The sequence below is a fragment of the Monopterus albus genome, unplaced genomic scaffold, assembly GCF_001952655.1.
Source record: "Monopterus albus unplaced genomic scaffold, M_albus_1.0 scaffold272.1, whole genome shotgun sequence".
In the NCBI taxonomy this organism is placed as follows: Eukaryota; Metazoa; Chordata; class Actinopteri; order Synbranchiformes; family Synbranchidae; genus Monopterus; species Monopterus albus.
Genome location: NW_018128152.1, coordinates 128,451 through 152,103, shown reverse-complemented (window position 1 = coordinate 152,103; position 23,653 = coordinate 128,451). Strand labels below are relative to the sequence as shown.

Below are 23,653 nucleotides of genomic sequence, written 5' to 3'. Positions count from 1 at the left end.
ATTTGCGCCTACTTCTGAAAATTCGTGTTACTATTGGTTGTTTAATCTGTTTATCATCCAGGATAGGGCGGATGTTCGTTGAAATCTGTCAAAGCTGCAAAATATAAGGAAGTTGCACAGCACAACGTGACATGCAGGTGACAATTAAGCGGTGACATCCAGATTATTTCTCATTTACGGTTTCTGTTAGTTAGTGATGGGTAGATGAGGCGTCATGAAGCGTTTCGACACATTGCTAAACTGTATTGATACTGTGTCGATACTGTGTCACTGAATACTGACACCTGCTGGACCTTAAAAATCCCTACAGGCAACCTGGTTGACAGACTCAACTGACGCTGATTTGATGACCTAGTATATACAATAATATAATTTAAGTCATTGTATTTTATATTGTATTATTTCATATCTTCATTTAAATTTAAAATTTCCTTGATATTTTTAGATACAGTCAATAAATAATGTGAACATGTATCATAACGTGAAAATCTAAATGAACGTGTTGTGAATGAGGATGCTTGTGGACTGGGCTTTTTTTTTTTTTTTTTTTGTACAAATTTTTATTAAAAAAAATTTTTTTCCAACGTTTTTAATTTGTACTTGTTCCCCTTTGATCAAAATGGTCCCACACGGCGGAAACCTTTCTTTTGGCTTGAGGCTGCTCCATAATTCTTGATGAATGTGACGATGAACCGCAATAGATCAGAGATTCGTTTTGGCAGATGCATCCTGTTGACATATGCACTTCCTTATAAACACAGTTTGGCGCGGCAGTGTCAGTTCAAAACAGTTCCTGTATCGGTCACGTGACTTTCTTAAAGCGATACGCGCACCGACACGGGGTTTTGCTCTACGAGCTCGGCGCATGTGGCGACGCGTCGGTGTTGCCGGACCCATCACTAGTGTTAGTACAAAAAGCGACGAAGAGAAGGGGCTATGTCGTGGTTCTCTGACACAAACTTAACATCAGTTTTCAGTGACTTTAGTAGGCTACTGAATGTTAGATATTTGATCCATAATGTCCGAATTGTGATCTCTATTTGAAATAGCCTACTTTTCTGTGCCCGACAGAGTAACATGAATTCCTCACGTACCGAGAGGAGAAAGAAAAAGACCTAAGGAAACCCCTCTTAACTCCAATTAAAAATCTGAAGTTTTATTGTAAATGCAGAAATGTTATCAAAAGATTATATTTAAAATATCAAAAGTAAAAGTGCTCACAATGCAAATTGACCTATATATATTATTGTTGTTGATGCATTAATGTATAAACAGCATTGTTATGTTGTAGCTAAATGTTGCAGTCGAAGTGGCTATAGGCTGCTAGGCTGTAACAACTTTATAGACAGTTGGGTATTTATATCTGTAACAGTGTACCTTAGCTAATCTTGTTTTGTATGGAAATAATGGATACGGTGTAACACATAACCTTAAACATCATTGACACGTAGCAAAGTAATAGTAGGTGTTTCTAAAATGCAGTAAAGAACAAGTGTCAGCTAGCAGAGTAATGTGAAATTACTCGTGTTCAAGTGCCTTCAAAGTATTCATGAGTACTGTACTTAAGTATATTGACTTTTCTTTCCACTATTATCACCCTGAATGCAGACTATTAAGCAACCATTAGGGGGCGGCATCAGCTACATAAGGGAGTCCTGTTTTCACATGGTCAGGGGACTCTGCTTTTTGTTTATGTCTGTCTGTGTGTCTCATGTATCTGAAAAATGGCCTTCCTGTTTGTAGATATACTGTTATAGAAGCGTTTCAGAAATAATAGATTCAGTGATGGACAAATCGTCCTATTATATTTTACATTAGCACTTTATTTTTTATGCATCAAAATTAATATTTAACAGTTTTCATGAGAGGAAAGTAATTAATTGCATTTACATAACCACTATGCAGTTTTGAGGTGCTTATGAATATACTACTTTAACACATTTTTAACATCCAAAATATGATACACTGTTATAAATTAAGCTACCCATCTTTTTTAAAAGTGGCTAAAACTGACTGAAGTTCAACCAAATGCTGTTATTAATGAACTCCTAATCATAAGACAATAGAACAGTTAAATGTTTAAATGCATTTTAATTAATATGTGTTATAGTATATTTATATATTTAGGTAAGAAATAATTTCGCCACTGCCACTTTGAGTATTGCTAAGGTCAAACCTTTCTAACCTTCTGGTGAACAGGTCAGTACAAACTCATACTGCACACCCAAACAGTCTTTAACACATACAACATTATATTAATGAGATTTCAAAGTTTCAATAGATACTAAATATTGCAGACTGAATTTAAAAATGTGTATAGAATATTTTTATTTGATGGACTGGTGCAGTTATAAAATCTGAGTTTTTAGTTTGAATATTTCACACAAAGTAAATATCAACTACAGTAGCTTCAATACATACTATGTGTGTTTTCAACACTAAAACGATATATGAATTATACAGTCTGACAGTGTGGTATAAGATAATTTTAATATTGTTACAGCTTTAAGGGTAAATGCTTATGTTAATTTTGACAATGTAGAAATACATTGTTGATGAAGCATGAGGCATTTTTTATTAGAGGTCCCTAGGGTTAAACAATATCACTGGGCTGACCGTGCTTTTTCTGTAGCAGCCGCTAGACTTTGGAACTCTCTACCTATAAAACTTCTGTCTCAGACCTGTCAGATTTTAAATCTTTATTAAAAGTATGTACCTTAGCCTATGGTTCCTGGTGGAATATTCTGTTATTATTAGTGATTGTTTGTCATCTCACTTTGTTTTAAAGCTGCATTAACTAAGATTTAACACAAATTTGGATAAATCACATACAAAACTGTAAAGAAGTGTTTTCTTCCTGTTGTACTAAACCCCACCACCCACCCCACTTTGCTATCTTTAGGCCTTGTGTTTATTTCTTTCCCTCTCTGGCCAGTGTTGTTAAAATCTGGACCACACTTCTTCCACACCCCCTCTGATCCAAGGTTATAAGATGCGTTTTTCAAACAAGTATGGCCCATTTCAAAGACAGACTGTGGAGGTTTGTTACAACCCAGGATCGGAGCAGACCTGCCTGTTAGACCCAAGAGGCTATGTTATGTAGCACAGAAAGTGTGACAAAGACCAAGGCAAAACCAGGGTTAATATTAGTCATGCCATTTGTCATGTCAGAGATAGAGAGCATTAGAAGCATCCAAATGACTAAAATTTGACACAGATGTGGCTTTTTTCCTGCTAGATGCATAAGTACTGTAGCTGGCTAACATGTACAGATATTTGTTGACATCATTATCAAGGTAACCTTTTGTTGTCTAATTAGCAGAAACCAGTCATTTTCCTAGATTAGATTAGTCCTTGTAGCATTTTAGTGAGAAGTTGTTAAACTTGATGCCATCAACACAAATAGAAAAGTGGGGAGTTTGTTCAACTATCAAAGCGTAGTTTCTCATTTCACATAAAATTCACAGTTACCTTATAATGTTATTTGTGTCAAGTATATAATATTGAACGTTTATGTGACAGTGGCCGGAACATTAGTACTGTATCAATATTACTGAAAAAAACATCCACAGAAAAAACAATAATTTGCTTGTGTTACATGGGCAGCACAGTGGTGCGGTGGTTAGCGCTGTTGCCTAACAGCAAGATGGTTCCGGGTTTGAGCCCCGGCCGACCCGGGGCCTTGCTGTGTGGAGTTTGCATGTTCTCCCTGTGTTTGCCTGGGTTCTCTCCGGGTGCTCCGGCTTCCTTCCACAGACATGCAGCATAGATTGATTGATGTCTCTAAATTACCCGTAGGAGTGTGTGTGTGTGTGTGTGTGTGTGTGTGTGAGTGGTTGTTTGTCTGTGTGTTAGCCCTGCGATGGACTGGCGACTTGTCCAGGGTGTATCTTGCCTGCAGCTGGCTGGGATTGGCTCCAGCCCCCTGTGACCCCATTTGGGACTACGCGGTTTGGAAAATGGATGGATGGATGCTTGTGTTACTGCTTTAGGTAGAAAAATGGGCCGATGTTGCTGCAATGCCACCACACAGCCTTTATGGGCTACATGAGTCTGTCTTGACCACATATGATGTAGTTTCAGACAGGGCAGGAGGGGCAAAGAGAAGTGGTGGCAGAAAAGGAGTTAAAAGTTAGCTAGAGCCACTTTAATGTGTACTGTTTTGATTGTCTTATTGTACTTTGGCCAACATGCCTGTTGTTTTAAAGTGCTATATAAATAAACTTTGACTTCACTTTGAATGTGGCAGTGACTTCCCAGTCACCATATTGCAATTTTTTTTGAGAAGGAATAATAGAAAAGCATCCAAAGACACAACACAAAATTCTTACCATAACCCTAAAGCAAAATCTTCACTCACAAACAGCCCTCAGAAGTTGTGACTGAGACTGACCAAAATGTCCTTAGTGATAGTTTCAAGCTAAAATCTCTCCACACAAACAAAGAAGCATACACACACACATTTTGTACAGCCATCTTGTGAGAACACTGATTGACATAAAACATTACTGACCATCACAGCCACTAAGTGCCTAACCCAAATATTTACCCTTACCCCAATTCTACACTTAACCCCCAAAACCAACTCTTAACCCTCAAATAGATGGTGTGTCAGAAAGTGAGGATTGAACAAAATGTCCTCACTTCCCTGGTATAAATATCAAAGTGGTCCTCACACTGTATAGCCATACACACACACACCTTCTTTTGAAACATACAAAACTTTATTTTCAATATCTGCAGACAGATGATGCATATAGACATGTCTCACTGTGTTTATTATTGTAAATGTATTGCACAGGGATTACACTGTTCTTTATAAGTCGACCATTGTGAAACCAGGGGAACAATGCTTTTCAAATAACAATCCTATATTTTACTGCCTGTCTACATGCCCATCAACATGACACAAGCTTACTTATTTTTGATTGTTCCCAGCACATTCAATATTCACATACTATTATTTTAGAGGAGCACAAGTGACACCCTAAAATATACTGTAGCTTATTGCTAGTAATAAGGCATTACCCGGTGTAATCTCTTCCTTTTCAATTAGCACCCATGGCATGGTTACAAAGTAATGCACTGTACAAATGATCAAACATCAAGATCAAGAAACACCCACAACATTACTTGATCTTCATCTGCAGCTCAATCCTGAAAGACAAACACACCCTTTCAGACTTGATCACCAGTAGGACAAGAAAAGGAAATCAAGCCAAGCAGCACAGTCACTCTCTTGGAAAAGGCATTTTTCCATAGACAAAAACCTCAGAATGCAATAAGCAATACAAAAAGTGCATTAGAAACACAGCATTCATTGAGGAAGAAGCACTATAATAAACTTACAGAAATGAATACTTTATGGTATTATATACAATCATAGGCACATGTATTGGGCATTTACAACATGAATTTGTACAGTTTGTTCACTTTCAGCAGTTATACAGTAGAAATACATGCACCTGTGGGACAACGTAGGTCTTTGGCCCAATTAACCTTTAGGCTTAATACCCCAATAATAAAGTGGTACCCTCAGCTTGCAGCATTTGTACATTTAGCATATAACATGATCTCAAAGAGCTTAGGAAAAAAACACAAGAATCTGTGAGTGAAAGACATTGGCGCTCCTTCAGTGTCCTGCATGCTATCCTCCAGCTCCATCCAGTAGAACCTCCCCCACCCCCACTGACTGAGACAGTCTAGACTTGATGCCTTCACTTAGAAAATGGAGATGGAAAAAACACTAAGGCACAATTTTTGATGCAGAATTTGGGGTTAATTTGTCCAGCTGAGACCGTTTAACCTTGTGACAGTGGCAGAGAGAAGCCACTCTTCTTCATACCTGCTGTTTCCTGTGATGAAAGTATGTTTATGTTTGTGTGTAACAATGCTGAGAGCAAAGGTTTCTTTGACAAACATAGGGTTTGCAGACCAGAGATACTTCAAACCAGGAACCAAGTCCGAACAGTGAGGAGGGGAAGGGGCCATGGGGTGTGAAGACGGCGCCACAGTTCAGTTCAGATTCATCTGTTCACTGTATATACAGGATGTCACTCTCTTTCAGGCCAACGCGGGTCTTGTACTTGTCAAAAAGGCACCGGAGGGACTTGACATACATTGCATGGTACAGATCAACCATCTCTTCAGCTGGATCCTCAATTTTTGGCACTGTGATTGGCTCCCCAACTATTACAAAAGTGGGAAATGATTAATACAAAGTGCCAAACAAACTGAAATATTTACAACCAGTGTTAATTGTTAACCATTAATATGCCCCTGGGGTCAGAAGAAAGAAACACCGACTTGGTGTGTTCTGTAAAAAACTTTTGTAGTCACTGTCCTGTGAGTTTTTGAGGATTTTTGGCATTTTTAAAAATACAGTAAGTCTAATAATAGAAGTCTTTAACTCTTATCAGACAAACTTACCAACGGTGGTGATTGGCTTGCAATAAGGCAAGATGCCCCAGGAGTCACTAAAGAAAAGGCCACGTCCATGGAAAAGGCACGGAGCAAAGCCTACAATCTTCTGTATTCGCTTTTGAAGAGTTCTCCAGTAGGTTCCCTCTTCAAAGATAACCTGCTTGTAGGCATCATTCTCTCCAAAGGAATACACTGGCACCAAGTCAGACCTGGGGGAACATCAAGGAGCTCAACAAATTCCCCTAAATACAAAAGTGACAACAGCACTGCTGGGCCAGTGACCAGAACTATTTCTGTGCAGAAAACCTGTTTTTTAAACTTTGGAACTCCGTTTCAATACTGCTCAATATCAGCACTTGTGAGCAAATTTTGTATTTTTTCTTTAGCCACTACTTGCACTGATCATTGTCAACACCAGTAGCTCCAAACCTTGTTGGCTATTTGGCCTTTTAAAGTAATGACCCTCATCACATATTTCTAAGAGCATTTTATACAGTGATTTTCACCTTCACTGACTGTTTAATTTGAATATTATTTAAAGCTTGGAGACCTAACACTGTCTAGTGTTTTTGAGAAAATGATAAGCCTATCTTGAAGCGCCCTTGTGGGATCTGGAGTTGTACACCACTATTTTATACCATCAGCTGTCTGAAATGTGAATTTCAAGGTAGCAACCTGAAGATTTGAATGCAATGTTTTAAATAGATTTTTGATTATAAATCATACAGGTTATTTTATTCTAAACACTTCAAAATAAATCCATAAAAGTGCTAGAAACCAAATGCCTAAATTCACAGTCAGGGCTCATTTCAGCTAGAATGGTAACCTAGTTATAATGCTCTGCATACTGTATCTGTAATCTCTAAACTTCTTTGGACAAGGTGTTCCCAGTAATTATCCTCATATTTGAAATCAGGTTTGTTTGTGCTAGCAAGACAAACTTGGGCAATTTCCTTTGTAATACTCATTATAGCAAGCCCATTGCCTCTCCGCATAAAATGACCTTTCCAAAAGGGTACTGCAAATCCACAAATAGCTTTAAGCCTCATGAGGGACAACATTGCGCATTCATAAAAAATTTGGTAATATGGTAGACCTGGTAATCTCTCTGTGAGGTAGTTTCAACCTTTCTGGGAGTAATAATCTAGGGTTTATTCATTCCACTGAGTCACTACAGCCCTGAGAATGACATTTACATGCTGAAAACGGATTTGGTCAAGGCTGTTTCATCACTGTAACCACATATGCCCTTGTGTCTGAATCTTGTGCAGCCAGCTTACCCTTTCTTCAGAGCGAGTCTCACAAAGCCTTTGCGATTCTTCAGGGTGACCCTATTCATGCCAGGGGAACAGTGCAGAGTCTCCGCTGCTCCTCCGACAACAATGACAACAGCATTCCCTGTCTCGTTATGTGACAGCAGGTAGTCGATAGAGTTCTTGTTTACTGGACATATACCTGAGAGGAAAAAACATAAAGAAGCAGTGGTGAAGAGGTAGTGAGGCATTAACTCTGTTTACATTTGTAATACTGCACAATTGCACTATTTGGCAAAGTCCACTAGCCCAGTATCTAAGCAGAATTATACTATCCATGTTAATCGTGCAAAAACTACAGCCAAAGAAGCACTGTTATAAAACAACAAATTTTGCAAAAAAAGGATTGATGCACTCCATGTGACAGAAATGATTCCAAAGAGAATCCTACTTTAAGAAGCTGATTACCAACATGTACAATAACCTAAAAGAGTACGTGTACAGTAACTGTGGCCTAAGAGACCTTGAGAACAGAACAGCAAAAGCTCTAGAAAAAATATATGTGAAGTCAGCAGGTCCAAGTAAACAGAAGCTATATCAGCTGTGTGACAAAGGTCCAGTCTCTTACAGATACTGTTATCAGCGGCACTGGACATTTTAAGAGCTGGTTTTGCAAATCATCTCACCTCCAGACATCAGGTAGTCTCGCAGCAAGGGAAAGCGGAAGTTTCCTTCCAGGGTTGCCAGGGAGGGCTTGATGCCGGGGAATTTCTTGGAGAAGCCAGTGGCCTCTGTCCCAAAGTTGCAGAACGCCCCAAAACAAAAGATGCCATGGGGGTGGAAGCCAAATATGTAGTTTCGGTTGGGTGGCAGGTCATGGGTTTTAATTAGCTGGAGGAAAATAACACAGAGAGAAGCAGTGAGAACCTGATTTCAATCTGGAGGGGTACATTGCACATAGAGCAGGAGCATCTGAGAGGAGGACGTCATTTTAGTAAGCCATACTAGCTACTCATTGTATACATATAATATATAAGAATAATAAGTGCTTCAGTATTATGTAATAAATGGTAAATGGTACTTGCAGCACACTCAAAGTGCTTTCACACTATTTTCCAATTCACCCACTCACACTCCCAACCACTCACACATTCACACACTGGGTGATATCATCTGGTGTCTTGTTGTGGGTTATATGTTGAAACTTTAAAACTGTAGAATCCTATAAGAAACTAACTGTGCTCTGATCTGCAGTATATAACTCCAGTTAGTGAGAAGGTGCCCACTTCATGACCCTGTAGACGTACCTTCACTCCTACACCCACACTAAACTTGTTCTGGTGTTGGCGATAATATAGCTACAGACTCACTGGAATGGTTAGTAGACTTCTTTTGTTAGACAGTCTTGGTAGAGCAGTGGTCAGTGTCAGTAGCTGGACAACTGAGCGGACCAGGCTCTTAGAGGTGACTGCCATTACAAGCCAGTTGGACCAGCCACTGCTTAACCTGAGCAAATACAATGCAGATGCTGTGTGTCAAGCCACATACTGTATCTGCTGTTTGCTTGGGTGAGGACAGGTTAGCTCTGGAAAATAATGTTGCTTATTGTGGGGCTCTGAAGATTTATGACGCTGTGGCCTGACACCCCCCTCTTTGGGGCCAAGTAATGGGCAAACATCATTTAACTTGTATGCTGAGCTTCCAAATGAATGCCTTCTTATTACTTGGTACATTTAATTGTGTATTATCGACTGTAGATGCATCACAATATGTACACAAATGTCTCTTAGCAGCTAATCAAACACAAGAGTTGCATAACCACATTAACAAAGGAGATCACATTTAAGATCCCCATAGTACCATAGGACACCTGGCTGGCATGGCAGATGTGAAGGATTAAAGTGGAACCAGGGAAGACAGTTGCATTTAACACCCTGTCTGATTAAGATACAGACTTGACACTAGTCACCTGTTACTGCAAAAAAAAAAAAAATTATTATTATTACATAAGAGTCCATGTTTCTAATGTTGAAACAAACTCACGCAGATGTTCTGGCAGCTGTTATCTGAACAGTCACGCTCTGGACATCCTACAGCCCGATTAAACTTTGATTTGGATTTTGACCGGTTGGCTTCCAGCTCATACATAATTTATGATAGATGGAGAATATTTGCCCTACAAACAACTGATGCCCCAGTAGATATGCTCTCATTCTTCCAACTCATGAACCAAAAGCTGGATTTATTGCACCTTTAACAGACTTTTCCCAACACTGAGGTTTGACAAATAAATGCTCTCATCAACCCACTGGGACAAATGGATACGTAGTTCACATGGTACAGATCAATGGATGAAGCATTCAGCTGCAAAGAGCCGGACTTCAAATTCAGTTTGCAGCCTTCTTTAGTTTCTGCTCCGAGTACAACATTCTCCTTACACTGAAGTGACTTTATACATTTAAACAGTCTGTGGATATTCTTTGATATCACAAGAAACATTAAGTGAAGAAGCAGTGGAACCGCACAAGCCTATGTTTCATTACCATTCTGAGGTGTGAGGGCCAAACAAGTGGAGCTAATTCAGTAACAAAGAGGAATCCACATTACATTTGTCATCTTGTTCTTTTTTTAAACTTGAAGGTACTTAACAAGTATGAGTGATATTGTAATGACAATATTTATCTGTACTATAATTGCAATTAATAAATATTTTCATTATTGCTTAATCAGTCATTTATACGTCTGATTCTTTTCCATCCATAGTTTTGTCTATGTAATTCCTGAAAATACTGACAGATGTCCACATACTTATCCTTCCATCCAAGGTGACATCATCAAATACAGTATCTTTTGTTTGATCAATGTCTACAGATATTCACTTTACAATGTTGTAAAACAACAGAACAGCAGATCAACTCACTGGAGAAGCATGAACCAGAACATGCTTAGAAAATGAAGAATTATCTAAAGAGCTAAGGATTTTTTTTGAATAACCAACTCGTGTTTGCTGTTGTAGTCTGCTGTGATGATTCAAATCCAGTGACCACTGCCTGAATCATGCACAGTATCGACTCTTTAAACACACTCTGACGTTTGTGTGTTGGGGGGGGGGGGCTGTGTGTGTTTGTGCACTCTTCCCTTTAGCCTGAACCACCACCGCATACAGTAGGGGAATACCTGTAGACAAACAAGTTTGGCACTACTGCTCAGCCTGTCAGGTAGGGCAAAGTCTAAAGTCTCCCAAAGAACTCCTCATGATTGACAGAGGAGAAGAAACAGCATGGAGCAGGCAGCTGATATCCAGTTCCGCTCCTGAAAAGCTTAAATATTAAGTTAAACCAGTGCACAAGTGGAATGTTGATAAACTAGTCATACAGAACCTTCCTTTGTTAGTATTTCCAGACATGTACTCAAAAGTCAAGCAGATTTCCACATTTCATTTGTTTACTGACTGCAATTTTTCTGTCCTGCTCTTGGTTTTCAAGATAAATTGGCAATGACTGACAAAGTTACCAACCCTGATTGGGAAGTAGTCTCGGAAGTATGTCCATATTGCCCAGCTCCTCACCCAAGAGGACCTCCTGCCACCTGAGAAGATAAGAATCAGTATTTAACAGAAATTATGGAACAAAACATCACACTGGCAGGAAGGTACTGGGAAAAATAGACAGCTACTGATTTACAGTGTTCAATCAATCAATCAATCAAACCAAAGATGAAAAGTGTGTTTTTCAATCAAACATTCACAATGCAGGACATACCCGGACATACTAGTGGCTTGTATAATTCAGCTGCTGCTCTACATTATTTGTCTCACTATATTTGCCTTAATTGCCTTTGATAACCATCCTACATCCCTGGTTTAAATCTGAGAGCCAGCCTGCCAATAAATCACATAAAAATACTGCTGTTGATCCCAGGATGGCCTCCACAAGCCACACTGACGAATTATGGCTTTGAAAACAGCATGTCATTTAATATATTTGCAAGAAACTTAATTCTATTGCAACTAAAAAACATGAATATCAATTAATTACCAAACTTTAACAAATGATCTGTAAGAGACTGCCCACCTTTCTAAATAAAAGCCCTTAGCATGAAGACAACACAAGCTTAGTGCTGCTCCTTGGTCTATCAGGTAGGACAAAGTCCTCAACTTGCAACTGCAGTCAGGCCCTCATCATAATCAACACAGGACAAGAAGCAGCATGGAACAGACAGCTGATAGCCAGCCCACCGCTGATGAGCTAATCTATCATGTCAAAGCAGTGAAACCAGCAAATGTTTATGAGGTTTGTTTGACTGAAACCATAAATCAGCTCTCTAAATTGCTGTCAGTTAATTTTCTCCTTATTAGCTAAATGTTTTTACACTATTCAAAACCACTCCTGGCTCTACAAGTGGCCCATCTACTGGATGTGGTCTGTCTGATGTAAACCATTTAAAACCTGGACAAACCTTCTTTAAACGCAGTTATTTTTTGTGATACAAGTTACAAAATGTTACCCAGTGCTGAGGTAATACTGTGTCACACTGATGGCCAGGACAAGTCTGCATTCATTCATGCACTGTCACACTACTTGATATTTTAACCCTTAGATACCAGTGTAATGTTTTGACTCAAAAATGCATCAGCCAATTGAAATTTTCAGAAAGAGGTCAGACCAGTAGATTCTAATACATCATGCCTACACAGTTATGCAGTTTTATTATCATTAGTACAGTGATTTTTTTTCTTCTCATGGGCAGGCTCTTTTTGATTGACATCATCTTTAATGTATTGCCTTGTTTTGGGGTGTTCCAGTCAACAATGAGCCAGGCAGTGTAAATGGCAGCAATAAGCCAGCAATCTGTGCAGAACATGTAGATCAACAGCCCAGTACAGGCAGCACCTGGAGGGACACAGGACAGAGAGCACAATCAATTATCTGAATCAAAATGAAACTATGAGCCAACTCTTCCAGGCTTTTTTGCAATCTTAGAGCTTAAGTGAAAGGCACATGGATGCTCACGCACCCATCGATACAAAGGTGATGACCCACTGCAGCACAGAGATGACCTGCAGATGTTTTTCCATCTTTGATCTGCAGGGCCAGAATGCTGATGGCAGGTCCTGCAGGGCATACAGAATACTAGAGCCGGTTCCTGGAAACAAAACATGCAAGAGGAAACTTAAGAGCAGAAAAGGGCCACCTTGTCAAAGGCAGTCACACAGTTACACAAACTTCAAGTATATAGGAGAAACATTTGTGGATGAAATTGAAAAGATGCAGTCAACACACCCCTAGTAGTAATATGTGCTGCTTTGGGGTGAACATCAAACTCAGTAATGAGCTTAATCCTAGGACCCTGTGTCCAACAATGTAACCTACAGTACAATCGACACTTCAGCCAAGTCGCACCCACACAGCCTGAGCTACTCACCAGCTCATTTCAGTCACTAACTCATAAAGCAAAGCCACCTAATTACTGTACATGTGAAAAGACGGTGAAAAGGTTGCCATCAGTAACAGCCACATTAAAAGAGGCTCCTACCACTCAGCCCATAAGAAGAAGACTTCCTGTCCAGGAGGACTCTGCTGTCTAATCCCATCCGTGGATACTATAAATAACCAGCACTGGGTTGCTGCTGGTAATACCTCTAAACTAGGATATTCTGACTTCTTAAGGCTATTACTGCTTGAATCTATGCCAGCGACCAACAGAGACGGTTGCCCAGGACACAGCTGATCACCAGATCACAGCTAAATCTGCCCGCTTGCAGAACGTGCTCTGAGTTCTGCTGTGAGCCAGACCGAAGTGGAAAGAAATCAGGTGGTGAAGATGGAGCAACCAGGTTGACAATATGCTTGTCGGTCAAAAACTGTTTCTGGCTGATATACTGTATGTAAATTCATACATGACTTCAAATGTTAACCGACTCAGTTTTACAGCCTTAATGATTCTGTAGTGTAACTGCACTGCCAGACTCATCTCTGGCTGCAGACTTAGATAAGTTCACTTTTCCCCCAAGTTTATAAAACCAGTACTATATGCACATTGAAAGGGTTCAGTGTACATAGGTATGAGTGTAACCCGTTACATGAGCACTGTGAAGCCATCCCTTAAATCCGCTATGACTGATGCTGACTGGTCCTTGAGCTGTCACAGAAATCAGTAGAAGAAACAGAATGAATATCAGCACAGCAAAGCTTGGCAGGCCTGAATCTGTACATTCTTCACAGAAGATATCACTGTTTCATATCAAAAATCATTATTCAACATTTCAACTGGCGAAAAAGGCAAAACATTTAATTTAATCGTGCAAGATCAAGTTCCAGGTAAAGCTGAGTACTTGTTAGTATCGAAGTTGAAAAGAGAAACAGTCACCGACCACAAACCAAAGACTTAGACCCAAAGACCGGTACTTTATAAGAGTTCAAAATTAGAAATAAACAAACAAACAAACAACAACAACAACTCTACAGCATGATATTTTTCTACTGGTTTTCACAGGATTCCTCTCAAAATGATTATTAATAGCACACGCCGCTTTGGAAAATGCGCTCTCCCCAAAATAAAACACAACATGACAGCACCACATGGGCTTGTGCTGAGTTTCGTGTCTCACCCTTCCAGGAGCGACCCCTGCTTTGTTTGACCACCTCTTTTCTTAGCCTGCTGTAGTTCCTGCCACACCTGAGGTCCAAACCGTCTTACCTTTGAGGACACCAGAGTATGCAGCAAGAATGGTCTTCATGGTTCAGGCTTCCTGGACGGTGAAGATGCCCGCAAGAAACTGCTCAGATGTTCGCCTGCTGTCAGGGTGATCCAACCCTAGAGCTCCTCGGTCATGACTTCTTCTAAGTGAAGCTGACTGAGAGGCCGAGCGGGCATTTAATCGGTGCGGGGAGGAGCAACAACACGGAGACAAGAGAGCAGAAGCAGGTGTCTGTAATGCGTGGATGTGACTGTGGACGTGAGGGAGTCCTCCCTGGGTGCTGCAGGTGGGACAGCAGGAGCCACAGTGCCGTGGCCGCGCCGCTCCCTCTGTATTTATGGGGGTGATCACGTGGGTCAGCGGACACAATCTGCCCACCGCCTTCTCACCATGTGGAAACCTCATGACCTGTGTTTGCAAACTAACACATCGAGTTCGTGCGGGCACACTATGATATTCACCATGGTTTTTCTAAATGCGAGAAGCATTTCCTACGTGTATATAGCTCGTATTAAGCCGTCCCTGGTAGGCCCTAACCGCTGCGGCCCGGGTTCCAGTCAGGGTTGCGTCAGGAAGGGCATCCGGCGTAAAACACGTGCCAAATGTCAACATGCGAGGCGTCAGTGTGACGATTCGCTGTGGTGACTCCTAAACGGGAAAAGCCGAAAGTGACTTTCTATGTAGTTAACATTAAGAATCCTGCCTACGCTGTGATTTATCTGTTATGGGGTCGTTATAGAATTACTTATTGTACTGTAGTCTGTCTTTGGCTGTGTTCTGGGACAAATAGTAGATTTAATTGAAGCTACAACACTTGGTTTGTTGGTTCGTGTGGTTTTGACTATTCTCTTTATTATTGCAAAATCATTTCTTACCGGTTCTTTGGTCTGTACTCAGTGATCCAGTAATATCCAAATATCCTGTGTATAAATATCCTTTCAGAGATACAGTACTGTGCTTTTACACATGCTTTGATTTTACATACAATTTTGCATATTCAGTGCAATTAATTTTTACTTAATTCTCGATTTATAATGTCTCTGGTCTGATTTGCAGCAAGAACAGCATTGGCAGTATTTGTAGCCTTAAACAACACAATCCACAGCTGCCAAACTCATGAAATATTGTTTTACATGCTAAGTGTCAGTGTAATTTTATTTGTATACTGCCAAATCACAACCAATGTCATCTCAGAGCACATTCAGGGTTATTCCTTACCATTCAGCACCTATCTGTTTATTGCATTTTGACTTACACTGTAAATAAATCTGTCACTACTTGCACCAAAGCCAGCTACCTGGGTCCGTCTTTATTGCTCGTTCATTTCCGTGTTCGAGCTTCCATAACATGGATGGATAAAGGAAAAACAAATGCAAAAAATGTCTCTGCTGGACTGGCTATTGACTACCAACAAGGTAACACTGACTGATTCAAAGGAAAAAAGCATCTCTTGCAGAAGAATTTACTCTCCTTTTATAACCCCAGAGAGATGCTAGAAAGGCAAATGTTACATTTGTTGCACTTTTCCAACCATATTTCATTGTCCCAGTGCAGAGAGATGAAAAGGTGCAGGACAACACACAACACACTCTGAGTCAGTGTACTTTATGATTTGCAGTATTGTCTGCCTGATACTAATGGGGCTCTGTTAATTTAATAATCACCAAACGACTCAAGGCGAACCCAATCTCAGTGAGAACTGTTAACACCTGGAATGACTCACAGGTCAGCCTGCAGGGCTGTCTGGAGGCCACAGACTGGAGCATCTTCAAAGGGGCCACAAACAACATCCAAGAATATGTAGAGACTGTGAGTGATTACATCAGCTGGTGCACCAGCTAGAACAGTGTGTGTTTTCCCTAACCGAAAACCCTGGTTTAATAGGAATATAAAACAGAAAATCAGGAAGAGACAAGAGGCTTTTAAGTCAGGGGACCAAGCGGAGTACAGGAAAGCCCGGTATGAGCTACAGAAGTCCATCAGAGCTGCAAAGAGAGCATACTTCCAAAAACTGGAGAGCTACTATATGAATAACACTCACAGTATGTGGCAGGGAATCCAGACAGTCACAAACTACAGGAACAAATCAACAAACACAGCCCCCCAGGACGCCACCCTTCCAGACGACCTTAATAACGTCTATGCTACAGGATGAACACAGACACAACCTCTAAATCCCCCTGCAACCTGAGGGACACTGCTTTTCAGGTGACACACACACAGGTCCTGAAGGCCCTGAGACAGGTAAACCCCCATAAGGTGGCAGGACCAGATGGTGTCCCCACTAGAGTGTTGAGAGCCTGTGGGGATCAACTAGCTAGTGTGTATACAGACATCTTCAACCTGTCTTTAACTCAAGCAGTAGTTCCTCACATTTTCAAAAAATCCATTATCATACCGGTCCCTAAGACGTCAGACACCTCCACTCTGAATGACTTCAGGCCAGTGGTGCTTACATCAGTCGCCATGAAGTACTTAGAGAAACTGGTTCTCACACATGTTAACCACATGGTCCCGGACACTGTAGACCCTCCCCAGTTTGCCTACCGCCCCAACAGATCAGTGGGCGACGTGGTGGCTCTGGCACCCTGAAACACCTGGACAACAGCAGTACCTATGCTAGGATGCTCTTCCTGGTTTACAGTTCTGCATTCAACAGATCTCGGTGTACCACCTCCCGCCTGTAACTGGATTCTGGACTTCCTGACTGAAAGACCACAGGTGGTCAGAATGGGAGGGTGGGTGTCTGCTGAGCTCACAATCAGCAGAGGCTGTCTCAGGGATGCTGTCTCAGCCACAAACTCTTCACCCTGTACACCCATGACTGTGTCTCCAACCATGACAACACCATCATCATTAAATATGCTGATGACACCACCATCCTGGGCCTCATCAAGGGGGGAGATGAGTTGGGTTACAGAAGCTTGGTGAGCAACATTCTTGTTTATGGAGAGGAGAATGACCTCATCCTCAATATAAACAAGACAAAAGAAATAATAGTAGACTTCAGGAAGAACCCCTCCCCTCTGCTGCCTCTGCCCATCAAAGGGACTGAGGTGGAGAGGGCTGACAGCCACAAGTTCCTGGGCCTGCAGGTGACATCTGACCTGCGCTGGTCACTGAACACAGCTACCACAGTGAAGAAAGCCCAGCAGTGGCTATACTTCATCAGGCGGCTCAGAAAAGCTGGGTTGAACTGTTACCCTCTCACCCAGGTTTATAGAGGACTGGTAGAGAGCATCCTCACTACTGGCATCACAGTCTGGTAAGGTAACACCACACAGGAAGAGAGAAAAGCTCTTCAGAGGGTCATAAAGACTGCAGAGAGGATCACTGGGACTGAACTGCCTGCTATGGACACACTGTACACACAGTGCTGTCGTAAAAGGGCAGAGAACATACTCAGAGATCCACTCCACCCTGCTTACTCTCTGCTCAGACACAAAAACTGCACCTACAGCCTCGGGCACAGCAGGGTGGACGGTATCATCACACAGAGAAAAAGATTTTACAACAACCTTTTCCCTGCCGCTGTAAGACTGATGGCAAATATGAAAATGTGAGAATATATCTGCGATAACCCCTTACTAGACATGTGCAATAACCCCTCACTACCTCACCAAGCATAATGACATATCCAACTCCACCATGTGAATTACTAAGTGCAATGTTTGAAGTTCACTGTGGGAAATACTATTACCCTATTTTTGTGTATTGTGTTTTCATACTTCGTCGCCCTTATGTATCTTTTTATTTTAAGACTGTTTTCTTTCTGGCTTTTGACTCCTTACCTGACTCCAAAGGAAAGCTGCACAAGAATTCCTATATGCCTAGACTGTCTGTTTATGCCCCATTAGGACTGCATGCCACCATGTGAGTGAAGCCTTTGGTGTGAGCAGACCAGGCTACATCTCTACTTCTCTCTGGGTTAAAAAGAACCCGCTCTTCATCTGCATCTCTGAACACGCTAGTTGTACCATCATGATTTTGGTTTATGGGTACTTGTGGGTTGCCGTGTGGTGTGATTGCAGGTATGCCCTGCTCTTTGTGACCTCTAGCAAGGACTAATTCTGTCAGCTGCACAGCAGAGCAACTGACCCGACCAGAACCTGCTGGAGGTGGATGCAGATCCAAAGAATGGCTATTAAACAAAGACAGATACATTATTACACATGATATTAGATCATCACTGTTACATCAATGCTTAAATCATAATATTACTGGAGTTTAGCCAAATCAAATCAGGCATTTTAAGATGATAGGTATACAAAGTTGCTCAAAACTGAGGTCTAAATGTAGCATTATCTCTCATATTATGTTTAATCTACAAAATCAGAGGTCAAGGATAAGTCTATTAATACACCCTGACTCCTAGAATACTGACTCTACATGAGGCTCTGTGGTGGTGTATATTTACAGAAGGCACAAATTCAGACAGTAGGTACACACTCAGGTCAAAGATTGATGTGATGATTCTGCTGAGGACATGATTCCCAGACTGTCTCTCTCTGTGACCTTGACTCCTGTCAATTTATCAAATTAAATATTATACCCAGGCTCTCCTGGCAAAATCGTTTGCACGTTGTAACTAAAACAGTTCATCCTGAAAAGCTGAACTGATACCACATATCTAGTGGAACCTGGCCCACTAGATATGTGGTATCTTGTGGTTTGCTTTTGGATGCAATCAGTCATACAATCCATGAGGCTGCTGTTGAGAAATGTCTCTGGCCAGTGAAATAATCATGCAACTTTACAGTAGAGTCTCATCAAATGCACTGCTTATATCTTTTATTCTTTGTTTTTTATAATTTCAGTGTCTATTTTGTCACTGATTGTTATTTGTCCAGTTTTGTTATAATGTGATTCAAGTCTAGTTTTTACTAAATGTCAGTTCTTATCAGACTCAGGGCTCAGACTCAAGTCCAATTTTCAGGACTCATGACTCCACTTGGACTCAGGCTCGGACTTGGACTTGAGCATTGACTGCATTTGGACTCGGAAGCTGGAGACTCTGACTCAGACTTTTTTTTTATAATAGGCCATAATAATTCAGAATATCAAAAAAAAAATCACACCTTTCACTTCTAAGCTGTGTGTTTGTGCATTCTTGGCTGTTGTGTTACACACAGTAAGTAAAATCCTTTTAAAATGGTGCGATCTGTGTCACTTGTGTTTAATGTAGACCTTGATGACTTGGACTCAGGTTGGAACTCAACTCCATTCTCTGGTGATTATTCTTTGGTGCCTCTCACTTGGCCCGGACTCAAACAATGAGCATTCAAAGTCAGTTTATTTATAGAGCACTTTTCATAAACAAGGAAATTCAACATGCTTTACATAGTAAAACAGAATCAGGCAATCATCCATATCATATAAGGTAAAACCTAATATAAAATACAAAGGTCAAGAAAAAACTGGAGACTTAGATTCAAGGCTTAGTGACTTGACAGCTTTGGTTCTTACATTCTTTGTGCATGTGTTAGAGTACAGTAAGCAATACTTCAGTTGATCTAACCTGTATATGATCCACTGTATCTGCAGAGCAGATACACAATCGTCTACTTTTAGATTAAATTTATCACACAAGCTTCCTTTCAATAATTGTTCTACTTATCGAATCAAAAAATAATGATATTGTTTGTCCTAGTACAATGTTTCATTTGTTTAAAGGTAAGAATGATCAAGCTACAGTGCTGTGTATTTGAAAACAACTGTGGCACTGGACCTACCTTCTGTTTTCTTTTAGGAAAAAGCAAAAATAAGATATGACCACAGGGTGTTGAACACAGTGAACACAAAGCTTTGATTCTTTTGTACTTTGACCACTGTCTTCAAAATAAGTCATTAATATTGTTACCCTGGCCTCATTCACATCTAGAAGAGAGGAATCTGAGACCAAACAATTAGCAACGAGGAGTAGCAGCACTGTCCAAACAGCATAACCCAGTGTGGCATGGGAATCTTCTTATCATTTGATACAGTATCGAGTGTATGAATACAGCATATGTCCCAATATAGACATTTCCAGAATTGTCCACCACATACGTTTCACCGGTTACAGTGCTGGTAAAGAGTCATTTTCATTGTCTGTCACCTCCTTGGTGCTTGGCTTTATTGTTCTTAAATATAGCTATTTCCCAATTATGTCTCTTTTGCATCACAGTACCCCCGTTTAGTCAGCATTTTATAAGTGTGCACATGCACACACATGCACAAACACATTCCCAAATGTTGTCCAGACTGTGTTGAAAGTATCAGGGCATTGTCCAGTCTGCAATCACTTAATGTTGTAATAATATCGCAACCTTGCCATCTCATATAAAGCGTGCTGGCCATAGGTCACAGACACATTCACATCTGGGAGGTTGGTCCAAACCAGGCGCTTGACCTTTAATGTGGGATTTAGAAAGAAGAGGCAATAAGTGAGACACGTCCATATTTGTATTTGCTGAGCATGTTTGATCTACATACAGTATGACAAACCCCTTTGACAGCAGTTCATGTCTAGCAGGCTCGTTTCACATCAAGTCAAGATGGACTGTTTGGCTGCCTTCCACCAGCCTTCAGTCTGTACAGGAAGTCAGAAACTCTCACGTCCTGTTAGATCTAATCCAGATTTACTACAATGTCAAACCAAACTTTTGAGCTTTTTTGTTTTAATGAGGTTCTTCTGTATGACAGGGGGAGTACTGATCTGCCTTCATCTTGATATTACTCAAATATTTAGTGTGAAAATGTATATGGGCAACAATTCTCATGTAAAGCAGTCATCATTTCACTTGGCTGCTGTATATTAGCTGACCAAACTTGTTATAACATTAAACTAGCCTACACAGCCCTAGATAAATTCAAAATATTACTTATTGTTGCTGTGTTATAGGGGACAACCACTGCTTCACCTGTACAGATGTTAGCCTTGTTTAAAGCACTAGTTTGGGATTTTTCAAATTGGCGTTAAAAATAGGTTTTAGTCATTGTCACTTCTGCTATCTATTTAAGACAAATTTCCCTTTTTGGTTTATTGTACAGGAGATTCCAGTATAGTAAAACCTGCTGATTAAAGAGTGACAATTTAAACAGGAGGTTTTGGTGTTAAGGGGACTGGCATGGGTGGACTCAATAGGTAGACACAGACACAGACATGGGAGTGGGACACAAAAAAAAGTGTTTATTAATAAATCAGGAACAGGTGACTGCGTGGAAGAGAGCCAAGAACAGAGGCAGAGCAGGTTCCGGAGGCAGAGCGGGTTCTGGACGTAACCGAAGAAGAGCAGGTTTCGGACAGAACCGAGACAGAACGGGTTCCAGACAGAACCAAGGCAGAGCAGGTTCTGGACGGGGACCGAGCGGGTTCCGGAGGCAGAGCAGGTTCCAGATGTAACTGAGGCATAGCAGGTTTCACTTTAGTAAATAGACCTGTACAATTGTATGCAATTCAATGTTTATGAGTCTCAAAATATTTCAGTTTTGGTGAAATTGTCATAAATGTATAAATTCAACTATATGTTTATTATTGAGGTCATAGTTTAAAGGTGGTGTTGTACAGGTGTTCCTAATATTCTGACCCTCTCATGTATATAGCAAGGGAGGACAAAAATATATAGACAGCTCTAAATAAAATATAGTCCAGTTCAATATCACCTTTAACTATGACCTCAGTAATGTTCTCCTTGGAACATGCAGTACCTTGGAAATCATTGTATATCCTTACCCTGATCTATCTAGACCTGGGTGTGTGCTTTTCCAAACTATGTCTAATCAATTCAGTTTGCAACAGGTGCACCCCTGTTGAGTTCTAGAAACATCTGAAGATTGAAGCAAACAGAATGTGCCTGACCAGAAACTGGAGCTCCACAGCAAAGGGTCTGAATACTTTTGAGAGTAAGAGGCTTTGGTTTTTTATTCTTGATTAATTTAAGTTTATAAATGTAATTTGACATCTTAGTCAGTAATTAAAATAAATCTCACACTTTAAAGCTCCGTAAAAAATGTGTTTTCCCTGTTGCTTCACATATTTTGAAAGTCTTGAGATGTCACAGATTTAGACAGTTTAATCAATTACAAGTCAGCTATTAAAGGAATTCTGGAAACTTGACTTGCAGGTAAGGGTTTGTTTAGCTGTGACAGACTCTGAGAATCTTTCAGACAAGAAAGACTCCAGATTTGCTTATGTCCAGACAGAGCCAGACTAGCTACTGCTAACTAAGATAACCTTTTCTTGACTCTAGCTTCATCTACAACAGTCAGAAACCAGATATGACAGTGTGTGCTGTTTCACAGCCAATAACAGTTTATTCATCTCAGGCCAGGTGAGAGAAAATGTAAGTGAAAATGTAAGGCCAACTAGTCATGCGGGTCAGTCACTGTTGCTATGTATGGTTGCATCAGATTGTGCCACATCTCTGTCTCTCTCTGCTGGACTGACAAATCACAAAGTACAGCTATCTGAACCTGCGGCACCAGAGCTCTATATGCATTCAGATCTCCTCCATCCTCCAATTTAAACAAAGTTCAGATGTGTGTCCTTGTCCACTCCATAGTTGCCTTTGTGTTCCTCAAATAGATTGCTGAGTTCATCCATATAAAGCTGATGGAGGGTGTCAAGGTCCTCAGCCGTCGGCTTCTTGTTCCTCTCCACCTTAATTGGCCGTCCAACTGCAGAGAGGCAAAAAGGTGCAGGATCATAGACTCAGAGTCAGTGTACTTTATGATTTGCAATATGGTCTGTTTGCTAATGTCTGTTAATCTAAAACAGGGTGGCATGAGGGCTGCAGGCCAACTAGTCATGCGGGTCAGTCACTGTTGCTATGTATGGTTGCATCAGATTGTGCCACATCTCTGTCTCTCTCTGCTGGACTGACAAATCCTGCTCTTTATCTGACTAATGTTACTCACATTTGCTGCTATTCTTAGTGACATTAGATATTTCTGACTAAATCAATAGCTGGTTGGGAAATACATGAGCAGGGGTGCAGTGACAGTTAAGCCTGGGATTTTCCCTGTCAGATTTGATTTATTCTTTCAAGCATGTAAAAAACAGTTGATATGTCAACACACATAATTTTACACATAATCCAATATCAATTTGTTTATACCTAGTACATGCTTGAATGGAGTAGGAAGAAGTCAGACTTATCCAGTCCTACCCCATGACATCATCTTACCATCATTGGTTTGCAAGCAGTAAATGATTCACTTCTACCCACACACATATTATACTAAAAAAGGAATATAACAGTGTTAACATTCTTACATCACACAAGTAATATACTAA

General features: G+C 40.6%; 2 protein-coding genes across 2 annotated transcripts in view; both read right to left on the bottom strand.

The window, feature by feature from the left end:
- Window positions 1-4,728: 4,728 nt before the first annotated feature.
- dgat2 (diacylglycerol O-acyltransferase 2) lies at window positions 4,729-14,774 on the bottom strand. Its single transcript, XM_020622054.1, has 8 exons — window positions 14,376-14,774; window positions 12,693-12,821; window positions 12,461-12,568; window positions 11,194-11,264; window positions 8,363-8,567; window positions 7,704-7,878; window positions 6,430-6,632; window positions 4,729-6,189 (listed from the first exon to the last, which is right to left on the bottom strand). The coding sequence occupies exons 1-8, from the start codon at window positions 14,413-14,415 to the stop codon at window positions 6,035-6,037; spliced, it is 1,086 nt and encodes a 361-aa protein (XP_020477710.1). The 5' UTR covers window positions 14,416-14,774; the 3' UTR covers window positions 4,729-6,034.
- Window positions 14,775-22,651: 7,877 nt separating this feature from the next.
- The window catches only part of mogat2 (monoacylglycerol O-acyltransferase 2), an 11,525-nt gene continuing 10,523 nt past the window's right edge, over window positions 22,652-23,653 (bottom strand). Inside the window, exon 6 of the mRNA XM_020622089.1 lies at window positions 22,652-23,034. Coding sequence (XP_020477745.1) covers window positions 22,880-23,034 — 155 coding nt within the window. The 3' untranslated portion in view covers window positions 22,652-22,879. The remainder of the gene's footprint in view (window positions 23,035-23,653) is intronic.

Coding starts and splice junctions, on each gene's coding strand:
- dgat2 (XM_020622054.1), bottom strand. CDS start 14,415: ATGAAGACCATTCTTGCTGCATACTCTGGTGTCCTCAAAG. Junction 12,822..14,375: donor ATACTCTGGTGTCCTCAAAG/GTAAGACGGTTT, acceptor TTTTGTTTCCAG/GAACCGGCTCTAGTATTCTG. Junction 11,265..12,460: donor CTGGAACACCCCAAAACAAG/GCAATACATTAA, acceptor TTATCTTCTCAG/GTGGCAGGAGGTCCTCTTGG.